At 36.4% G+C, this 18451-nt stretch overlaps 1 protein-coding gene across 5 annotated transcripts in view; it reads left to right on the plus strand.

Moving 5' to 3' along the window:
• Positions 1-18451, plus strand: part of LOC150100640 (DCC-interacting protein 13-alpha-like) — a 408578-nt gene that overhangs the window by 301976 nt on the left and 88151 nt on the right. For all 5 annotated transcript variants that reach the window (XR_016549161.1, XM_090401384.1, XM_090401387.1 and 2 more), the window contains one exon: positions 2146-2254. Coding sequence is in view for 4 of the 5 variants with exons in the window: in XM_090401384.1 (XP_090257510.1) it covers positions 2146-2254 (109 nt within the window). In the remaining variant the exon portion in view is untranslated. The remainder of the gene's footprint in view (positions 1-2145; positions 2255-18451) is intronic.

Raw genomic sequence — 18451 nt, forward strand, 5'->3', positions numbered from 1 at the left:
GTGAGAATTACAGAGGTATTTCTCTACTGAGTGTTCCTGGTAAGATTTATGCAAGTATACTTGAGAAACGGTTGAGAAGAATTGTGAAAAAAAAGCTTGGTGAAAAACAAGCTGGATTCAGACGAAATAGAGGCTGTCAGGATCAGATCTTCACTTTACGACAAATAGTGGAGAAATCATGGGAGTATAACAAAGATCTGTATTAAAGTTTTGTCGATCTGGAAAAGGCATATATGACAAGGTGCCAATAGAGAAGCTATTCAATACGTCAGTGGGGCATTATATCAAGAAATACTTAGTCTTTATTTGAGTTATAAGTCAGCAGTTAGAATTGAAGGAAGCATAGATAGATGGTTTAATATTAAATCTGGTGTGAGACAAGAATGTACATTATCTCCTCTGTTATTCATTATCTATATGGATCACATTATGAAGGAAAGTGGTATTAAACATGACATCAAAATTGGAGATGTTAATGTCAGCTCTTTGCTTTATGCGGATAATGTTATACTTCTAAATAAATCCGATACAAGTCTGCAAGATACCCTGACTAAATTGAATAACTGTTGTAATAGATATGGTATGAAGGTCAGCAATAAAAAGACAAAGACTATGCAAATAGGCAGAATCGTTGAAAATGTCTACTGCATTGTGAATGGAGAACCTGTGGAACAAGTAAAACATTTCAGCTACTTAGGCACGATTTTTAGTGAAGATGGCAAATTAAATGTGGAAATAGATAACAGAATCAACAAAACTCCAAGTCAATTAACTGAATTCATATGGAATAAGAAAGAAATTAGTCGGAACACTAAATTAGCTGCATAGAAGATAATGTTCAAACCAGTTTTAACTTATGGATCTGAGAGCTGGATCAGAAGTAAAACACTTGACCAAAGACTAGAAACCGCAGATATGAGAGTCCTGAGAAAGATAAGAAGCGTGAACAGATGGCATCAATGGCAATATCATATTAAAAATGAGGATATTAGGAAAAAACTTGACATTGTCAGCATCCAGGAATGCATTAGCAGAGCTAATCTCAGTTGGTATGGTCACTTAAACAGAATGGGCGAGGAAAGATTAGCAAAACAAGTGTTCTCTGCCAGGTTGGCAGCAAAACGACCCAGAGGAAGGCCAAGATATAGGTGGTCTGATATGGTAAAAAGTGCCTTAGAAGATAGAAATATAAGATCTGATAATGTTGCAGTCTTGACAAGTAACAGACTGATTTGGAGGAAAATTGTAGATAGGAAGTTAGTAATGATGTAAATTTTTCATGTAGTACTATCATATCCTGTACATCCCTTGAGGGTACATGGCAAGAATTTGATGAGGATGATGATTGTAACCTGAACCATTGTGAATAATATCTGCTAATGAGGCTTTTGTATTTCTTGTGTGTTTCTTCCATGTGAATTTATGCATATCTTTTTGTTGGAACATGGTGTTAGTTGGAGTGTAGTGTTTGCAGTTATACACTTTTGTAAAAGTGCATTTATGACCTATTGTTAATTGTCAAAGTTTATCCATAGTTTTGCTGAGTATATCTAAACACTGACTGGCTTGCCATTCTTCAGTGGGATGAGAACCATTGCAATTTCAGTGCTTCCAAAACACAGTTGTGTCTTACTTATCATACGAAATTTCTAACTTCACTTCTCCTTATTCATGATAATTATCAGATATCTCCCTTGAACATCAGATTTTTTGACTGATTACTGACGCTATAGATCTTTTCTGGTACAAACACATCTCCCCAGTCTTCAGCATCCAAAAAACGTAAAACTCAAAAGGCCATTTTTCAACTCCTAATACTGTATAAGTCCCAGATTCTCCCCTCTCCCTCCCTACACTCACACACAGATTCACTCTAGTTACTTTTTCTCATAGATGTCCTGTTTCTGCATTATAGTTATTTTCTTGAGAGTGCTACTTCAGTGAACTGGTCATCATTCCTCCACTTTCTTTTGAGCATTTTTTTTAAATACTGAGGGGCTTCAGACCTATCAAACTAGTTTGTAAGTTTGAAGACTATCTAGGTTAGAGTTTGAGATAAGAGTTTAATTACCACTGCATTATCTTACATTTATCTTTAAAATACTTTTTTCTCTTTTTACAAAAAGATATCTTATTTTCTTGTAGGTGAACAACTAGTGTGTGAAACAATTAGACAAATTATGGCTGCTAGAGCAATTCATAATGTTTTCAGAATGTCAGAATCCCATATGATGATTACCCATCAGATCCTCAAGTAGGTATTTGTGCGTATAGCTTATCTGTGTCTGATGTACTTTTGAAATGCTGGCGAAATCCAAATTATGTATTAAAATTTCACCTCACCTTTTTTCCCTGCTTTATTCATGCTTAATATAAGCCATTTCTGAAAGCAAAATAAATCGTATTGATTTTATCAATTGAAATTGTGTGAATGAATTCAAGAATAAATATAATAGCTGTTGTGTGTAGTATGTGGCTTCCCTCAATGAGTCTCTGATTCCCTGGAGGTCTCTCTTAATAATAATAATAATAAAATTATCTGAATTAACTTTATGTCAGAGAATTAACACTCTGATTTTATCAGAGTATAATAAATTTAGTTTAATCCTTTATCCAAGTGTGAGCAAACAAAGTTTGCACCTGAAAGTATCTTCAGGACTGGGGTAAGGTGGTACAACACCAGGGAAACTCGTTGCAAAGGTGGAGCAAGTTACCAACACTCCTGTCTCAGTATCTCCTATAATGCAAAACACATCTCCTTGCAGATATGTCTAATGTTATGCATTAAGGCAAGGGCCACTACCCAGACTAGTTTCAACCTTTATTGATGTCTCTTCAGTGGGAGCCAGGCCCAAGTTGAAATACTAGGCAGAAGCATTAGCAGGTCATCTCTACCTATAGGAGTTGCCAAATGGTGTGCCACCCTTTTTTAATAAATTACTCTGGATTTAGAGAATTTTTTCAGAGTTTTCAGATGTTTTCAGAGAATTTATCAGAGTGTTAATTCTCTGACATAAAGTTAAAATATAAGACAAAAGGATTTTATACACTTATTTGTGCACTTGAATTTAATATGTTCTAAGCCATTTTTCATATTATCAGTTGTTTAAAAATGTGCCATGAGGGTGCTTATCAGAAATTTAATGATGATAATTTTTGTGAATTCTGTTTTTTTTTTCCAGGTGACTGAGCTGTTAGCTTGTACAGGCATAATTTATATTCATTGAGTATTATAGTATATTATTATAATTATGCATTAAATACTTAATGCATAATTATTAATTTTTATTAATTTTCAGGCATTCTTTACCAGAGTAAAATACGTTGTGTCCATTTTTTTCTGGTCTTTTGTTGTAATCATAACTGTGATATCGTTTCAACTTTTATAAGGGTTTTCAATGGAAGGTGGGATAGAGTGAAATAGTCTCATCTCATCTTGATTGATTGAATGGATAGCACCTCCATTCTCCTCTTCAACTAATAGGCTATGGATTCAAATCCCTACATAGATATGACTGTTCTTCAGTTGGTAGATGAATTTCATCACTCAGCATGAGACCATTACCTTCCTTTTTTTGGTGGTCTGTAGTGGCTTAGGAAAAAAAGTTCCATGTTTTTATGGTTCAAGGTGCTAATTATCTAACTCGTAGCTCATCTACAGTACTACTGTATGATAGGTTTACATTTTTAACAGGTGAGAGTTATTGCAACATTTGTGTAATGTTGCAATAACTGAGGTTGATTTTATTATGTATTACTATGTAGCAACTATCTCCAGTTGCACGACCAAGCGGGCAGAGATACTGAAACATTTGCATCACTAATGACTTTACACAAATTGTTTGCCTGCCTACCAGATAACCCTAACCACTCCACAAACAATCCTAGATCATTCCCCCCCCCCCTCCAAGTAATTCAAACCACAATCTATTGCTTGTCTCCTCTCCCAGGAAACAATGCTCACAGAGCCATCCGAAACAAGATTAGTCTGTCATTATAACCTATTGTTTTTGGTCTTCCACCTCATACATATGCACGGAACATGTTATGGAAGTAATCCTTACTGGCATGGAAAAATACACATGCTCACATTACTCTGAACTACTGTCTCCTACATAGGCCTTGGTTCTTCAAAAAGTATGCCAATGCTGTAAAAGCAAAAAATCAAGCATACCACAACTCGCTTTCATCAAGAACTCCATCCTCTTTAGTGCTTATACTCAAGCCCAAAACAGCTGCAAGAAAATATCAATGCTTAAAAACAGTTTGAAAGAGGAAAAAGCAGGAACCTGCATCTTGTCCAAATGGCAGCCAAACTTTTTTGTCTCTCACCAAAGCAGTTGATTGTAAATTTTTCTCACCACCACTACTCCCATTCCTCTCCACACCCAGATGGCACTATTGCATCATCACTAACAGAAAAATCTGATCTCCTAGCTTTATACTTTGCCTCCAATGCACACATAACTGATCGTGGTAAATGCCCCCCCCCCCCCCACCATTCCAGATGCACAATACTCAGTGCCTTCTCTGTCCTTTTACCAGAAGGACATCAGAAGAATATCATCCAAATTAGACACTAAAAAGTCTCCTGGCCCTGAAGGTTTGTGCAACAGAACTAACTCCTGTTGTATATCATCTGTTTATGCTCTCTTACTCCACTGGTATTTATCCAATAGTGTGAAAATTGGTCTATGTTGAACCCATTTTCAAGAAGGGTAGCAGATTACTACCAACAAACTATTTCCCAGTCTCTCTCTTTCTCACCTCAGTTCTCTAAAGTAATGGAGAGAGCCATCAATACCTAACTAGATGACTAAATGATAATAAATGACTATATCAGTATGGATTCTGCTGTTGATGATGAATTTCAGAGCACTGACATGTGTCAACCATCTCTGGACAAACACCATGGAGGTTTGGCAAATCTCGAGTAGTTGCACTTTATCTCCTAAGCTTTTGACTAGGTCTGGCACAAAGCTCTCATCATTTGGTCTGTCTCGCAACTTCTGCAATTGGATCGCCAGCTTTCTAACTCAGTGCACACTTTGTGTGATGGCAGATGATTTCTTATCCTCTCACTATTCAGCTGACATGAGTTCAACTAGGTTCTGTTCTCTCACCAACCCTCTTCCTCTCTATAATCAACAATCTACTGCAGTTGACCACAAATCTGATACACAGTTTTACAGATGACAGCACATTGCACCCCTCCCTTTCATTTGACAAACTTTACACTACATGAATCACCTTGCAGAACATCATCCTCCACTGCTCGCATCTCTGATCTTCAATCCATCCTCTAATGAGGTTCATGTAACCTCATCAATTTCATTGCTGGCAAAACCAAGTTCTGCCTTATTTCCCACACGCACAAAAAAAAAAAAAAAAAAAAAAAAATACCTTCCAGTATTAACTTTGACAACATTCAAATCTCTAAGCAAGATGAGATTGCTTTTCTTGGAATCACCTTCACAACAAGTCTTTTCTGGCATAAACACATTACATAAACCATTGCTTTCTCATATTCCAAAAAACATGGATTTCTCTTTTGCTCAAGGTATTATGTTACCTATAAACAGCAGTTAATCTCATATGAGAGTGGTCTGAAAAGTTCTTGGCCTCGATCATAGATGGCAACACTATCGGCAAGAGATTTTTTTTCTAAGTAGGTACATCTGTCATAAGCATCCATGTGAAATTGCAAGCCATTCTATCAAGTAGTTTGTTTTATACAACTGTCTGAAGCAAAAGTGTTATCTGTATCCCTTGAAATGGATAAAATTGAGTATCGTGCAATTATAAACTTCTTTGTAAAAGAAGGTTTAACGCCAAAAGAAATTCATTGGAAATTCATAAAATTTCTGGGCATTCTTCTCCTTTGTTTTCGACAATTAAGAAATGGGCTGCCGAGTTTAAACTTGGCCATACCAGCCTTGAAGATGATCCACATGAAGGATGACCGGCGAGTCAAAGTGCATGAAATTGCTGAGACTATAGGCATTCTAAAAGAACGTGTAGGATATATTTTGCTTGAAGAATTGCAAATGAAAAACTTTGTGCAAGATGGGTGCAGCGTTTGCTCACAGCAGATCAAAAACGCACTTGCATGAAAATCTCTGAACAGTGCTTGGAGCGTTTTAACAAGAATAAAACTAATTTTGTGCATCAATTTATTACTATGAATGAGACTTGGATTCACCATTACACACCAGAATCCAAACAGCAGTCAACACAGTGGAAAGAAGCCGGTTGTTCAGTGCCAAAGAAGACAAAGTCAGTTCCATCAGCAGGAAAGGTCATGGCATCGGTGTTTTGGGATGCTAAAGGCATTTTGTTTATTAATTATCTTGAAAAGGGTAAAACAATAACCGAGGAATATTATTCCGATCTCTCAACCAGGATAGACGAAAACATTGAGAAAAGACCTGGTTTGCAGAAGAACAAAATCTTTCATTAGGACAATGCACCTGCCCACAAAGGTGTTTTGGCAATGGGAAAATTAAGAGATCTGTACTATGAATTGTTGGAACATCCACCCTATTCCCCAGATTTGGCTCCCTCTGACTTCTATGTCCTCCCAAAACTAAAACTCTTCCTCGCTGGTCAACATTTTTCTTTGAATCAAGAGGTGATTGCAGCTGCAGAGGGTATTTTGCAGATTTTAATGAGAACCACTATAGAGATGGAATAATGGCACTAGAGCATCCCTAAAATAAATGTATTAGTCTTAAGGGAGATTATGTTGAAAAATAAAAATAATTTTGAAATTATAAATTCATTTTTTCATTGTTAGGCCAAGAACTTTTCAGACCACCCTCATGCAAATCACTAATCCACCCAGCTATTGAATATTGTTCTCACATTTGGCATGCATCCTGCTTATGTAGGATGCTTGAAATTGGCAACCAAATTATTATTATTATCCTAAGATAATAATGATCCCCCCACCCCCATGGAATCAAAGATGGGAGCTCCCTTTGTCACACATACAGCTCATCATGCCATACCTTAAATACTTTCAAATTCTCTGCAGATAACACACTCTCAGTCAGTGCATTTCAATCATTGACAACTCTCCATCCAATAAACCTGCATCTCACTTCCTTGCTCACATCCTCCTTATACACTGTCCAACCATGACCCCTTGTTCGCTCCACAACTTCCACCATTTTATGAAAAACCTCTTCAATGCTAATCGTATAACAAATCTTTATCAACTAGTATGTCTCTATCATATCAAATCCATCTGTTCCCCCACCCCTGCATCCCATTCCTTTCTTTTCCACACACACAACACACACACATTCACTTCCTCTTGGAGCATCAACCTTTCTCACACTGTTTTTCCCTGTTTACCCTGAGTCCCCCTGTTTTTCTTACACACATTCTTTCATTCTCTATACTCATGCTACTAATTTATTCATTCATAAACACCACTTCAGTCCCTCTTTCCATACTGTTCTGCTCTTTCACATCGCTTCTTAATTGCCCAGATTCATTCTCTGCATTCATTATTCTCCCTTCCAACTCCAAATGACTTGCAACAAAGCCATTCAAATGTGGTTCATCACTCTTTTACAATTCAGTTTGCCTTCCAACTGATTCCACACATTAACAAAACGAACTCCTTTCTCTTTACATGTTTCTGCTAACATGCCATTCATAATTCTTGCTCTCTGCTTCATCTCATCACTGTCATATTGTACCTGGGCAATGCACTGAATGTATTCCCTATCACACAATTATCTTTTATCCTGATACCTTTCCTATCACGCTATTATCTTTTATCCTTCTCAGCAATCTCCTGATATTCAGGCTTACATTCTCCTTGTTCACAGTCAAGTCATTTGTCCCTCCTACCAACTGTTTGTTTGCTTAGTTCTCATATCCAATGCCTCCGTCATTGTTAATTTTACCTACTGGAAAACAGTACTTGTGCATCTTCTCACCACCACCTGTTTGATAATTCAATTCTCATACAGCACCACTTGTGAGTCTTTGTTACCTCTTTCATACCAATATCATTCATTTCCATCTTCACTCTAACACCTTGTTCCCTGCTCTGATTTAAACAAGCCTTGTGGTCTATCAGAATATCACACTGCCTGCACACTCACTCCTGTCTCTTATTCATCCTTTTCATATAAACATCCACAATGTCATCCCATACATACAAATGACAATGATGAAACTATACTATTCTTGAAAAATCTACACCATCCACTTTGTCTCTTATGCTGACCTCCTCAATGAGTTACCTTTCACCGCCATTTTATACCAGAGCACTAAAAAGAAACAATGAATTTAAAATAATACTGCCCAAGAAATTTAACCAAATACTACATTCCACACTCAAATATCATATAGTAACACTCGAGCTAAAAATCTGATAATATCATCGCCTAATGAATATAAAATTAGCTTATCTTGTTGCAGCTCACATGATGACCAACGTTTAACATACCTTGCGTCTAGCTTTTTTGGAACAATGATTATATGCAAAATTAACAATGTTGCACATACACAGTTTCTAATTAAATAAGTAGACTTCTCTGACAATCCTGAAGAAATACACTAGAAATTACCAAAGGTAATGACACAAATTTCAGTGTCTTATTTCTTCAGTGCTTCTCTGCTCTGGATGAGGAACAAGTTAAAAGTTTGTTTGGTATAAATGAAACATGGAGCTTATTTGTTGAATGGTAAGTTTTAATCTCTACTAGTTTCATCTGCATTATATTTGTTGAATGGTAAGTTTTAATCTCTACTAGTTGCATCTGCATTATATTTGTTGAATGGTAAGTTTTAATCTCTACTAGTTTCATGTGCATTAAATACATTCTGTAGGAGGGATGAAATAAATTAAACTGATATTGTGTTGACTGTGTTTTTCAATTAAAAGTATCAGTAATATATATATAGTATTCAGAATAAATTAACAGTGTTGAAGATATTCACATTATATTATGCATCAGGTTTTTGATGCAACAACAAAAATACACCCAAAATTTTTGATGGTTTTGATGAAAAAAACAAAAATACACCCCAAAAATCTTGAAAAAACAATTCCATACACAGTTTATTAGATTACTTAAGGAATTTTTTATGTACAAACGATATAAATTAAAATTAAACTTTAATCTATATTCCAATATTTCGACAACGTCACGTTGCCATTTTCACAGGAACTTAAAATAAAGACACATGCACGCAAGCACTACACACAGTAACTTAGTACGAAGCATGAAGCTGTTGTTTCTCCTAAAAGTCCTGATGGTTCCCCCTAGCGGGCAATGTACGTATTCTCGGGCTGAAGGTCTTCTGATGTAAGTCTCCCAAATTTGGGGCAGTCTCATGTAACCAAATTTGTTGAGGTTACATGAGACTGCCCCAAACATGTTTCTTAGGGCTGAGGCTGATCCCATGAATAGCCTTTCAAATTTGATTTTACTACAGTGTATTACTGTGGCTTGCTTCCACCGTATTCTGTGACGAGTATCCAGAGCATGGTCTGCAAGACCAGAGTGGCTGTACTGGTGAAAACGGATGTAGTCCTTGTGTTCTGAAATTCTGATATTTGCTGTCCTGCCTATTTGGCCAAAGTAGGACAGCTGCAACCACCTCCCTTAGACCTACCTGGTATATACCAGGTAGGTCTAAGGGAGGTCTTTAGTGGAGCGGACAAGGACGCCAATTTTTTATATGGTCTGTAACAAGAGGTCAAGTTATGTTTCCTCGGATGTAGGGAATGTTGATGGATTTAGAATAATCCATGTTGTGAAGGGGAGAAGGGGTTGTGGTTAACTGGTGTCAATATTTTTTTGGGGGGTAGCCATTGGCTGAGAAAGTGTTGAGGATGTGGTTTAGTTCCGTGGTTAGAGCATTGTGATTTGAACAGATAAGTTCAAATCTACACAGCAGGGTCGTAATAACTCCATATTGTTGTGAGGGGGGGGGGGGAATTGTTGGTGAATGTATCTGCCTGTATAGGTGGGTTTTCTATAAACTGAGAAAACAAAGGTTCCATTAGGCTGGCAGGTGACTAGTGTGTCTAAGAAAGGGAGGCTGTTATTTTTCTCCTTTTCCAGGGTGAACTTGATTCTGGGATATTGGTTGTTTAGGTGTGTTAGGAAGGAGAGGAGTGAATCAGAGCCATGTGGCCAAATAGCGAACACATCATCAATGTGGCGAAGCCATATGGTTGGTTTCTGTGGGGCAGAGTTTAAGGCTTTCTCTTCAAAAGTCTCCATAAAAAAGTTGGCCAACGGTGGGGAGAGTGGTGAATCCATGGCTGTCCCCTCTATTTGTTTGTAGAATTTTCCTTGCCAAACGAAATAGCCCGAGTTCATAGTGAACTGAAATAGGGCTGAGATATCAGGAGGAAATTTAGGTTGGATTAGCTCTAAGGTTTAGCTCTAAGGATTAGCTCTAAAGTTTCTTTGAGTGGGACATTTGTGAATAAGGAGGTGACGTCAAAACTGACCATTATGTCAGTATGTTGGAGTGTAAGGTTTTCTATGCTGGCTTTGAAATTGGCTGAGTTTTTTATGTGTGATGGCATGTTGTCAGTATAGTGTGTGAGAGCTTTGGCCAAATGTTTAGCTAATTTGTATGTGGGGGAATCAATGCCATCCATTATGGGACGTAATGGCACATTTTCTTTAAGTATTTTTGGAATTCCATATATACATGGTGGGGAAATGGAGTTAAACAGTTTTAATTTGTTAGTGACTTCTAAAGGCCACGAAGTGACCTTCTTAAGGAGTTAGTGGAGTTTTCTAATTTGTGAGTTGGTGGGATTGTACTGAATAGGGAAGTAAGTAGCCCGATCTAATAATAGAGCTTTAAGCTTACCTGTGTAGTCCATTTGGTTAAGTACTACTGTGCCGTTACCTTTATCCGCTTTGGTGATTATTATTTTTTTTGTTTTTCTTTAATTCCTGCAGCGATTTATATTCCTTATTGGATATGTTGGTTTTTGGTGGTCTAGCTTTGGTGAGAACACAAGCTACATCCAGTAGCTTGTGTTTCTAATATTGTTGGCCACGTGGTTTGGAAGGTGGCGGATTCCGCGTTCAATTTCGATCATTATATACTCAGCCGGTAATTTTCTGGGAGCAATGGCGAAGTTGTGGTCACATGAGAGAGCAAAGCACACAACGCTCTCTCACGTGAGAGAGAGCGTTGTGTGCTTCAGGCTTCAAATTAACTGAAGGAAGGTTGACCACAGTGTCAGTAAGAAGTTTTGGTTCAGAGGTTGAGTTCTTTTTTAATTTCTCAAACTTCTTGATATGTTGACTTTGTACTTTTTTAAATTAAGCATAAAAAACTTATTGTTTAATACTGACCATATATAAATATTTTAACATTCTTTGCCTACCAGTTTCGCTAGCAAATTGTCTAGCTTTTTCAAGGCGTTGACGGAAAAGTATAAAAAATACTAGTAAATGCAAATTGAAAGGAACATAAAAATCTTGTAAACACTCTAGTAGCTAAGGTTGCACATTTGCGTGACAGAGGCTGAGTGGACTTATTGTTCTTAATCATTATCACTCATGCGTGTTTGTTGTAAACGCATAATGTGATTACTAGCTAGCTGTAGTTCAGATGGATTTAGAGAGAGGATGAGGTTTTTCCATGAATTGTTAAGAATAGTACCCTGGTTTCTGTTGAGGTTTCTGCCAGTTTTTAAACACTACTGCGGCTTCCTTGAATAAACAATGTCTATAATCGTCGTCTAAATATGGCATGGAGTTATTTTGCCACTCTATCGTGTGGTTAGATGTACAGAAATGATGTGCTCAGCTGGAAGAAATACTTCTGTTGTGGTTTACATCACCAACGTGCTCTCTCTGTCTGATCTCCAAACTCTGTGAAGTTTGTTCGATGTAGGCGAGACCACAGGAGCAAGGAATGTAATATACTCCTGGATGTTTGTAGAATGGCACCTTGTCTTTTGGTGATCCTAAAAAATGTTTGATGCTGGTGGTTGGTTTGAAGATCACTCTGATGTTGTGGGCTTTTAGTATTCTGGCTATTTGATAAGAAATTGACTTGATGAAGGGAATCACTACAGTAGAAATGTGCTGGGAGTTTGGTTCTTCTTGTTTGGGGTCGTCACCGTATACATATTTTTTGATGATTTTCGGAGGGTATCCATTTTGTGATAATGTTTTGGCTATTAGTGAGATTTCAGTCTGTGTATCCTCCTCTTCTGATATAAACTTACATGCTCTGTTTTTCAACATATGGATAATGCTTAGTTTGTGTGTCTTGTGATGAATATGGAGTTATTAAGACACTACACAACAGGGCTAAACTTATCTGTTCAAATGACAATGCCCTAACTAAACCACATCCTCAACACTTTCTCAGCCAATGGCTACCCCCCCCCCAAAAAAAAAAAAATCCAAAAAATATTGACACCAGGGCAGAGGAGTAACCACAACCTGCCCCCTCCTCCCCCTCACAACAAGGATTATTCTAAATCCATCACCCTACATCCGAGGCACCTCAGAAAAAATTACCAAAATCCTAAAAAAACGTAACTTGACTTCTTGTTACAGACCATATAAAAAATTGGCATCCCTTATCTGCTCCACTAAAGACCAACCACCTCCCTGGTGTATACCAGGTCCCTTGCAGCTGTAAGCTGTCCTACTTTGGCCAAACAGGCAGGACAGCAAATATCAGAATTTCAGAACACAAGGACTACATCCGTTTTCACCAGTACAGCCACTCTGGTCTTTTGATCCTCAGTTACTGTGTGTAGTGCCTGCATGCATGCGTCTTTATTTTAAGTTCCTTTGAAAATGACAACATGACGTTTCTGAAATATTGGAACATAGATTAAAGTTTAATTTTAATTTATATCATTTGTACATTGTAAATTCCTTAAGTAATCTAATAAGGATGTATAATTAACGTCTAAGCCCTTTCTACGAGAATTCCATACAAAAGAAATTACTTTCACATTCTCTACCACCCTTGAATCCATCAAATCCTTTATTCTTTATTTGAACCTCAGCTGGCATCCCCTACAGCTACTGCAGTTCACCTTAGCTGCCCTGACTACATTCTGTATCAGGGGCTGCTCGTGCATAGGCACTGCAGAACTGCAGCACCCCCAATTTTTCTCATATATATAAATATATTTATTAATTTATTTATATTTGCTTATAATATTTAATTTTTTCATCAACAATCCTATACAATTCTCTTATTTTGTATAAAAAAATAATAAAAATCCATCTTGTAGCACTTAGGAAGGCGAAGGATGCTAGCAGCACTGTTTACTACAGTGTCATATTGTTATGCGCATAAACATATGCACGTCATAGTGAGATGCGAGCTATTAGCGCAATGCGGCAATGTCCGTCGTGCAGTTCCACTGTTGTTTATACGCAGTTCGCGCAAGTAGTAGAGTGTTCGTAGTGCTTATTGTGTTTACTCCGTCTCTTTAAATATTTGGACATTACAATTAAAGAGATAACATTTGTTATAGTTTTTATTTTAGAACATTATTGGGGTTATGATAATGGATTTTATTTTTAAGTAATTTTGAATTATACTAACTGTATAATTTTATCGATAATAAACAATATTTTTTCATGAAACAAAACAAGAAGAATATATTTTAAGTAATTTTGAATTATAGCAAACTAATTTTATCGATAATAAACAATATTTTTTCATGTTTAATTTTTTTTTTACATTTTTACCATAATTTTGATATTTTATCCAAACACATATACACTGTTTTTACAATGTGTATGTATATTTCGAAAGTTGCAGCACCCTCGTGATTTCAATCCACGAGCTGCCACTGTTCTGTATACAACTATTGCTGGAGTACCACAAGGCACCATATAAGCAACTCTAGCTACTCTCTAGCAGTCCACTCCAGCCAATCCAGTACAGAGTTTTGCTGATGACAGCATACTCCACTCCTCCTTTCCATATGACAAACCTTGTAAAGTACAAATCACCACAACTTGCAGAACTCTAACCTCTACTACCTTAAAAATGGGGTTTGGATAACCTTATGAATTAAAGTTGCCAGGAAATTATATTCTTGGTTTCATCCTTTATCCAAGTGTAAGCAAACAAAATTTGCGCATGAAGTAACTTCATGACAGGGCAACTCGTATATAGAGGCTAATGACTTCACATCAATTGCCTTAGTATCCCATAATGCAAAGCAGATATCCTTACAGACATATAATGCTATGCATTATGGGAAGGGTCACTACCCAGACCAGTTTTGACCTTTATTGAGGTCTCATCAGTGGGAGCCAGACCCAGAAGTGATACCAAGGTTGAAGTAATGCAGAAGTCATATTTCCATATACAAGTAGCGAAATGGTGTTGCACCTTATTATTAAAATCTCTGGATTAGAGATAGTTGTTGAAAGTTTTTAATGTGCAAATTTTGTTTGCTTACACTTGGATAAAGGATGAAATCAAGAATATAATTTCTTGGCATCTTTAATTTATAATATAACCAACTGGAAAAACTTGTGACATCTGTCTCTAATCCTTTGGATAACCTTGTGAAGTTCAGTGCTAGCAAAATGCAGCTCTGCATTATTTCCCACAAAAAAGGAACCCTTTTCTTTCTGTCTTACCCTTGATAATACTCAAGGGCTTTATCACAAACAAAGATATGTTTGTGCCAAGAAAGCACAAACAAAAATATGTTTGTGCTTTCCAAAAACATATCCAAACATATCACGAATGTTGCTTCCTCTGCATCCAAAAAAATTAAGTTTTCTCTTTTGTTTGAGGCATTACTTTAACTCTAAACACTCATAGTCCTATAAAAATCACAAATCTGTCTACCCATTGAATTAGTGCTCTCTCATCTGGGGTAGTGCCCCTAAGAGCTCCCTAAAAATACTGGACTCTATATAGAAAAGGGAGGTCAGATTGATCGATGCCACCTCTCTCACTAATCAGTCCATTTTCACACAGTTGTTGCATTTCCACATCCTGCATCTTCAGTAATTACTTCACTGGCATCCTGTTCATCAAAATTGGCATCAATGAATCCCCTACCGTATGTCAAATCCATCCAAATGCGTACAGCAGCCAATCAACAATTCAAATCCACAGAAAAAATTTCTTCTCCTCTTCATTCATCCCCTCCACTGCTGTCCTCTGGAATAGTCTGCCATTTCATGTGTTTCCCAAAGAATACAATCCACAATACCAGTGTACTATAGATTCAATCCACCTTTAATAGATGGGTTCTCCATAATAATAAAAAAATAAAATTAAAAAAACCTTGAGAATTGGAAATAAACCAAGATTCAAAATAAACTTTACTGGACCCATTTCTATATGAACCATAAAACAATGTATGGACTAGTAATTATCTACAATAAACTTCACACTTATCTCTTTTTTAAAGGATTTTCTCTGCTTTTCATTTTTCTGTTCAGGCTTCATTTATTGATGACAAAAAAAAATCTTAATTCTTTCACTGTTTTTTGCTCCTTCTGAACAGCTGATCCTTAGCAACGTCCATTAATGTTCTTTTTATTAAACGAAGTTACTTTGCTATATTTCTGATTATGCTCAGAAATATTGCAAAGTAATTTCTGTTTGATCCGTCATTGTGAGCTACCATTACTTGTTTCAGCACTTTGCTTGAAATGCCAACAGTTATTTTTCATAGTGCAGGGTAGTTATTTATAATATCATTATGAAACAATTAGAATTTATAACATTTTTTGTCTTATTCCTGAAATGTGATTTACAGCAGTAACTTTGGCTTCTTTTGTAAGTGGCATATAGTAAAATTTGACAAATCATACATTTATTTACTAAACTTCTCATCTTAATAATTTCTGTAAATATTAATAATTTTGAATTAATATCAAATTAATAATTTCATTTATACCTAAGCAAGATTTCAGTAGCCAAAATTAAAACATCTCACAATGTCTACCTTGCAACATGTGAAAAGAAGTAGATGTTTAACCGCAACTTTACAAAATAATATATTATTTACTACTTACCTTTAAATTCAGTTAATTTGTTTTGTTTTAATTTGTGGGATATCTAAATTTTAGTTTTGGGGCAAAGTTCACATTAGCAGCAATAGTGAGGTAGTAGAAAAAAAAAAGATAAGTTTTGATATAAATTAAAATTTTTATTTTAAATTTAGATTTAGTTTTGCATAGTTTGATCATAATTGAGTGTGGATAGTTTATATTTTGAGTTTAATGTATTTTTTATAGTATATCTTGTCAGTATCTATTGTACTGTGTTTTCCATAATGGTGGCTGCTAGAAGACAGTTTCCTGATACTTTATTGTCCAGCACACCACCATTTAAAGATTACATTTTGCATGGAATCCTTCAAGATTTTGTAGCATGCAGTGCTTGCAGCATGTTTACATCCCAGCAGTAGAATGTGTCAGGTGAGAGATAGGGTTCGCATGTCTGCTTAAAATGTAGATTGATATAAATTATTACAATTTTTATTTTAAATTTAGATGGAGTTCTAAATTTAAAAGAACTGGGTGATGTTGATATAAGCATCTTTGGATTCAGTAGCAGTGCATTAGAAATGAGTGAGTGCCAGTAGAGAGAGAGAGAGGGAGAGAGATGAGTAGCTTGTGTGAAGATAAAGGAGGCAAGTGTGACATGGAGATGGATATAACATTAGGAAGTGTAGAAGATTTGGATGATAGTGTTGATTATGTAGGTGTCAAGGTGTATAGTCAAGCAAAGGTAGGGTGCTTGGAGAAAGAGATAAAGATACTGAGAGAAGAAGTGGAAGACATGGAAAATGAGTTGAGAGAAGATTATAGGAAGATATTAGAAGATCTACAATGCTAATTGACATGAGACAGACAAGATTAGGAGTGAGAAGAGTTATGGGAATGATAGAACGAGAGAGAGAATGAAAGAACCAAGAAAGGAGAGGTAATGAGAGGAAGTCATAAGTGTTGAGGGGAGGGGGTTATGAAGGTGAACAAGGAATGAATAGATCAGTGAGAAATGTGATGTTTGTAGGTTCAATGGTTTATGATGTTCAAAATAGAATGATAGAGAATTACTTTCCTTGGAGAACGATAGCAAGTGTGACTATGGCAACTGAACAGGATCACTATTTGGATGAGATGATAGTGATGACAAATATGAATAACTTGAGAGGTAGCATGAGTGAAGCAGCAAGAGATCTGAGGTTAATGTTGCAGGTGATATAGCAGAAGAGTGTGAGAGGGAAGGTAGTGAACCTGTTTTCCATATATGGTAATGCAGAGTTGATTACTAGTAAAGAAGGGAAGGAAAGAAAGGCAGAATTATGTGGATGCCTGGGGAACATTTAATTGATGGAAAAGAGCAGTATGCAAGAGATGAACTGCATTTGAAGAATATGGAAGGATACCTGCATTTGGAGAGTGTGTTGTTTTCTGTGCAAGTGAGAGTATTAGAGCAGAGAAACTAAAGTTGCCAGAGAGAAGTGACAGGAATGGCATTCTGTATTGACAGGAATTAGAGGGATGCAACATGTTTTGGCAGAATAGAAAGAGTAGACAGGGTAGTGGAGTATTACTTGTTAGTGATGAGCAATGTACTCTTAGACAAAGGAATTTGGGGGGAAAATGGTATTAAAGGTTTTGAGAGCATATGGTATGAGGTGGAGGTAGGTAAGACAGGATATTTAGTGGGATGTGGCTATAGGCCAAGGAACTCAAAGGGAGAAGAGCAGAAGATGTTTAAGCAATTAAGTCTGGCAAGTACAAATGAGTAATCATTATGAGAAATTTTAATATGACAGTATAATTGGGTAGAATAGCATATATCAATAATGGAATTTCTGGAATTGAATTCTTCAGGGACAAATGTCTTAGGCAACATTCAGTAGAGGGAGCATGAGGTTTGAGAGTTTTTGATTTGGTTTCAGCATCAGAAGATCTGATTGTAACTGAGATGGCATCCTTGTTGTGATCATGTTGAGAATGATCATATAGTCCTGACTTAGAGGATGAATAGACACACGGATATCAAGGAGAAAAGCATTCATATGAAATTATAAGATAGGTGATTATAATTATTTTAGTCTTAGAAATAATCCATGAGTGGAAGAATTAGAAGGGAGAGAGATATCATCAGTGCATAGGAACTAGTGAAGAAATGTTTATTAGCAACATTTGCAAGTTGTATACCTCAAGTGAAAAAGATAAAACACTTTGTTGTAAAGCGGGTGACTAATGAAATCAAACGGATTGCAAATCATAATGATCATGGAAATTGTATAAAGGGAGGGATGGAAAGCAGTTGCGTGCAAAATATAAGACTTGGGGCCAAGAAAGTGACTAGCATAACAAGGAAGGAAGGCAAAACTGAAATACAGCAATCCCTCGATTAATGCGCCTAATTCGTTCTTTAAAACAGGCGCATTAATCGAAAACGCACTAATCGAATATAATAA

The sequence above is a fragment of the Typopeltis vanoorti genome, chromosome 12, assembly GCF_054136105.1.
Source record: "Typopeltis vanoorti isolate ZY-2024b chromosome 12, IOZ_Tvanoo_1.0, whole genome shotgun sequence".
Lineage (NCBI taxonomy): Eukaryota > Metazoa > Arthropoda > Arachnida > Uropygi > Thelyphonidae > Typopeltis > Typopeltis vanoorti.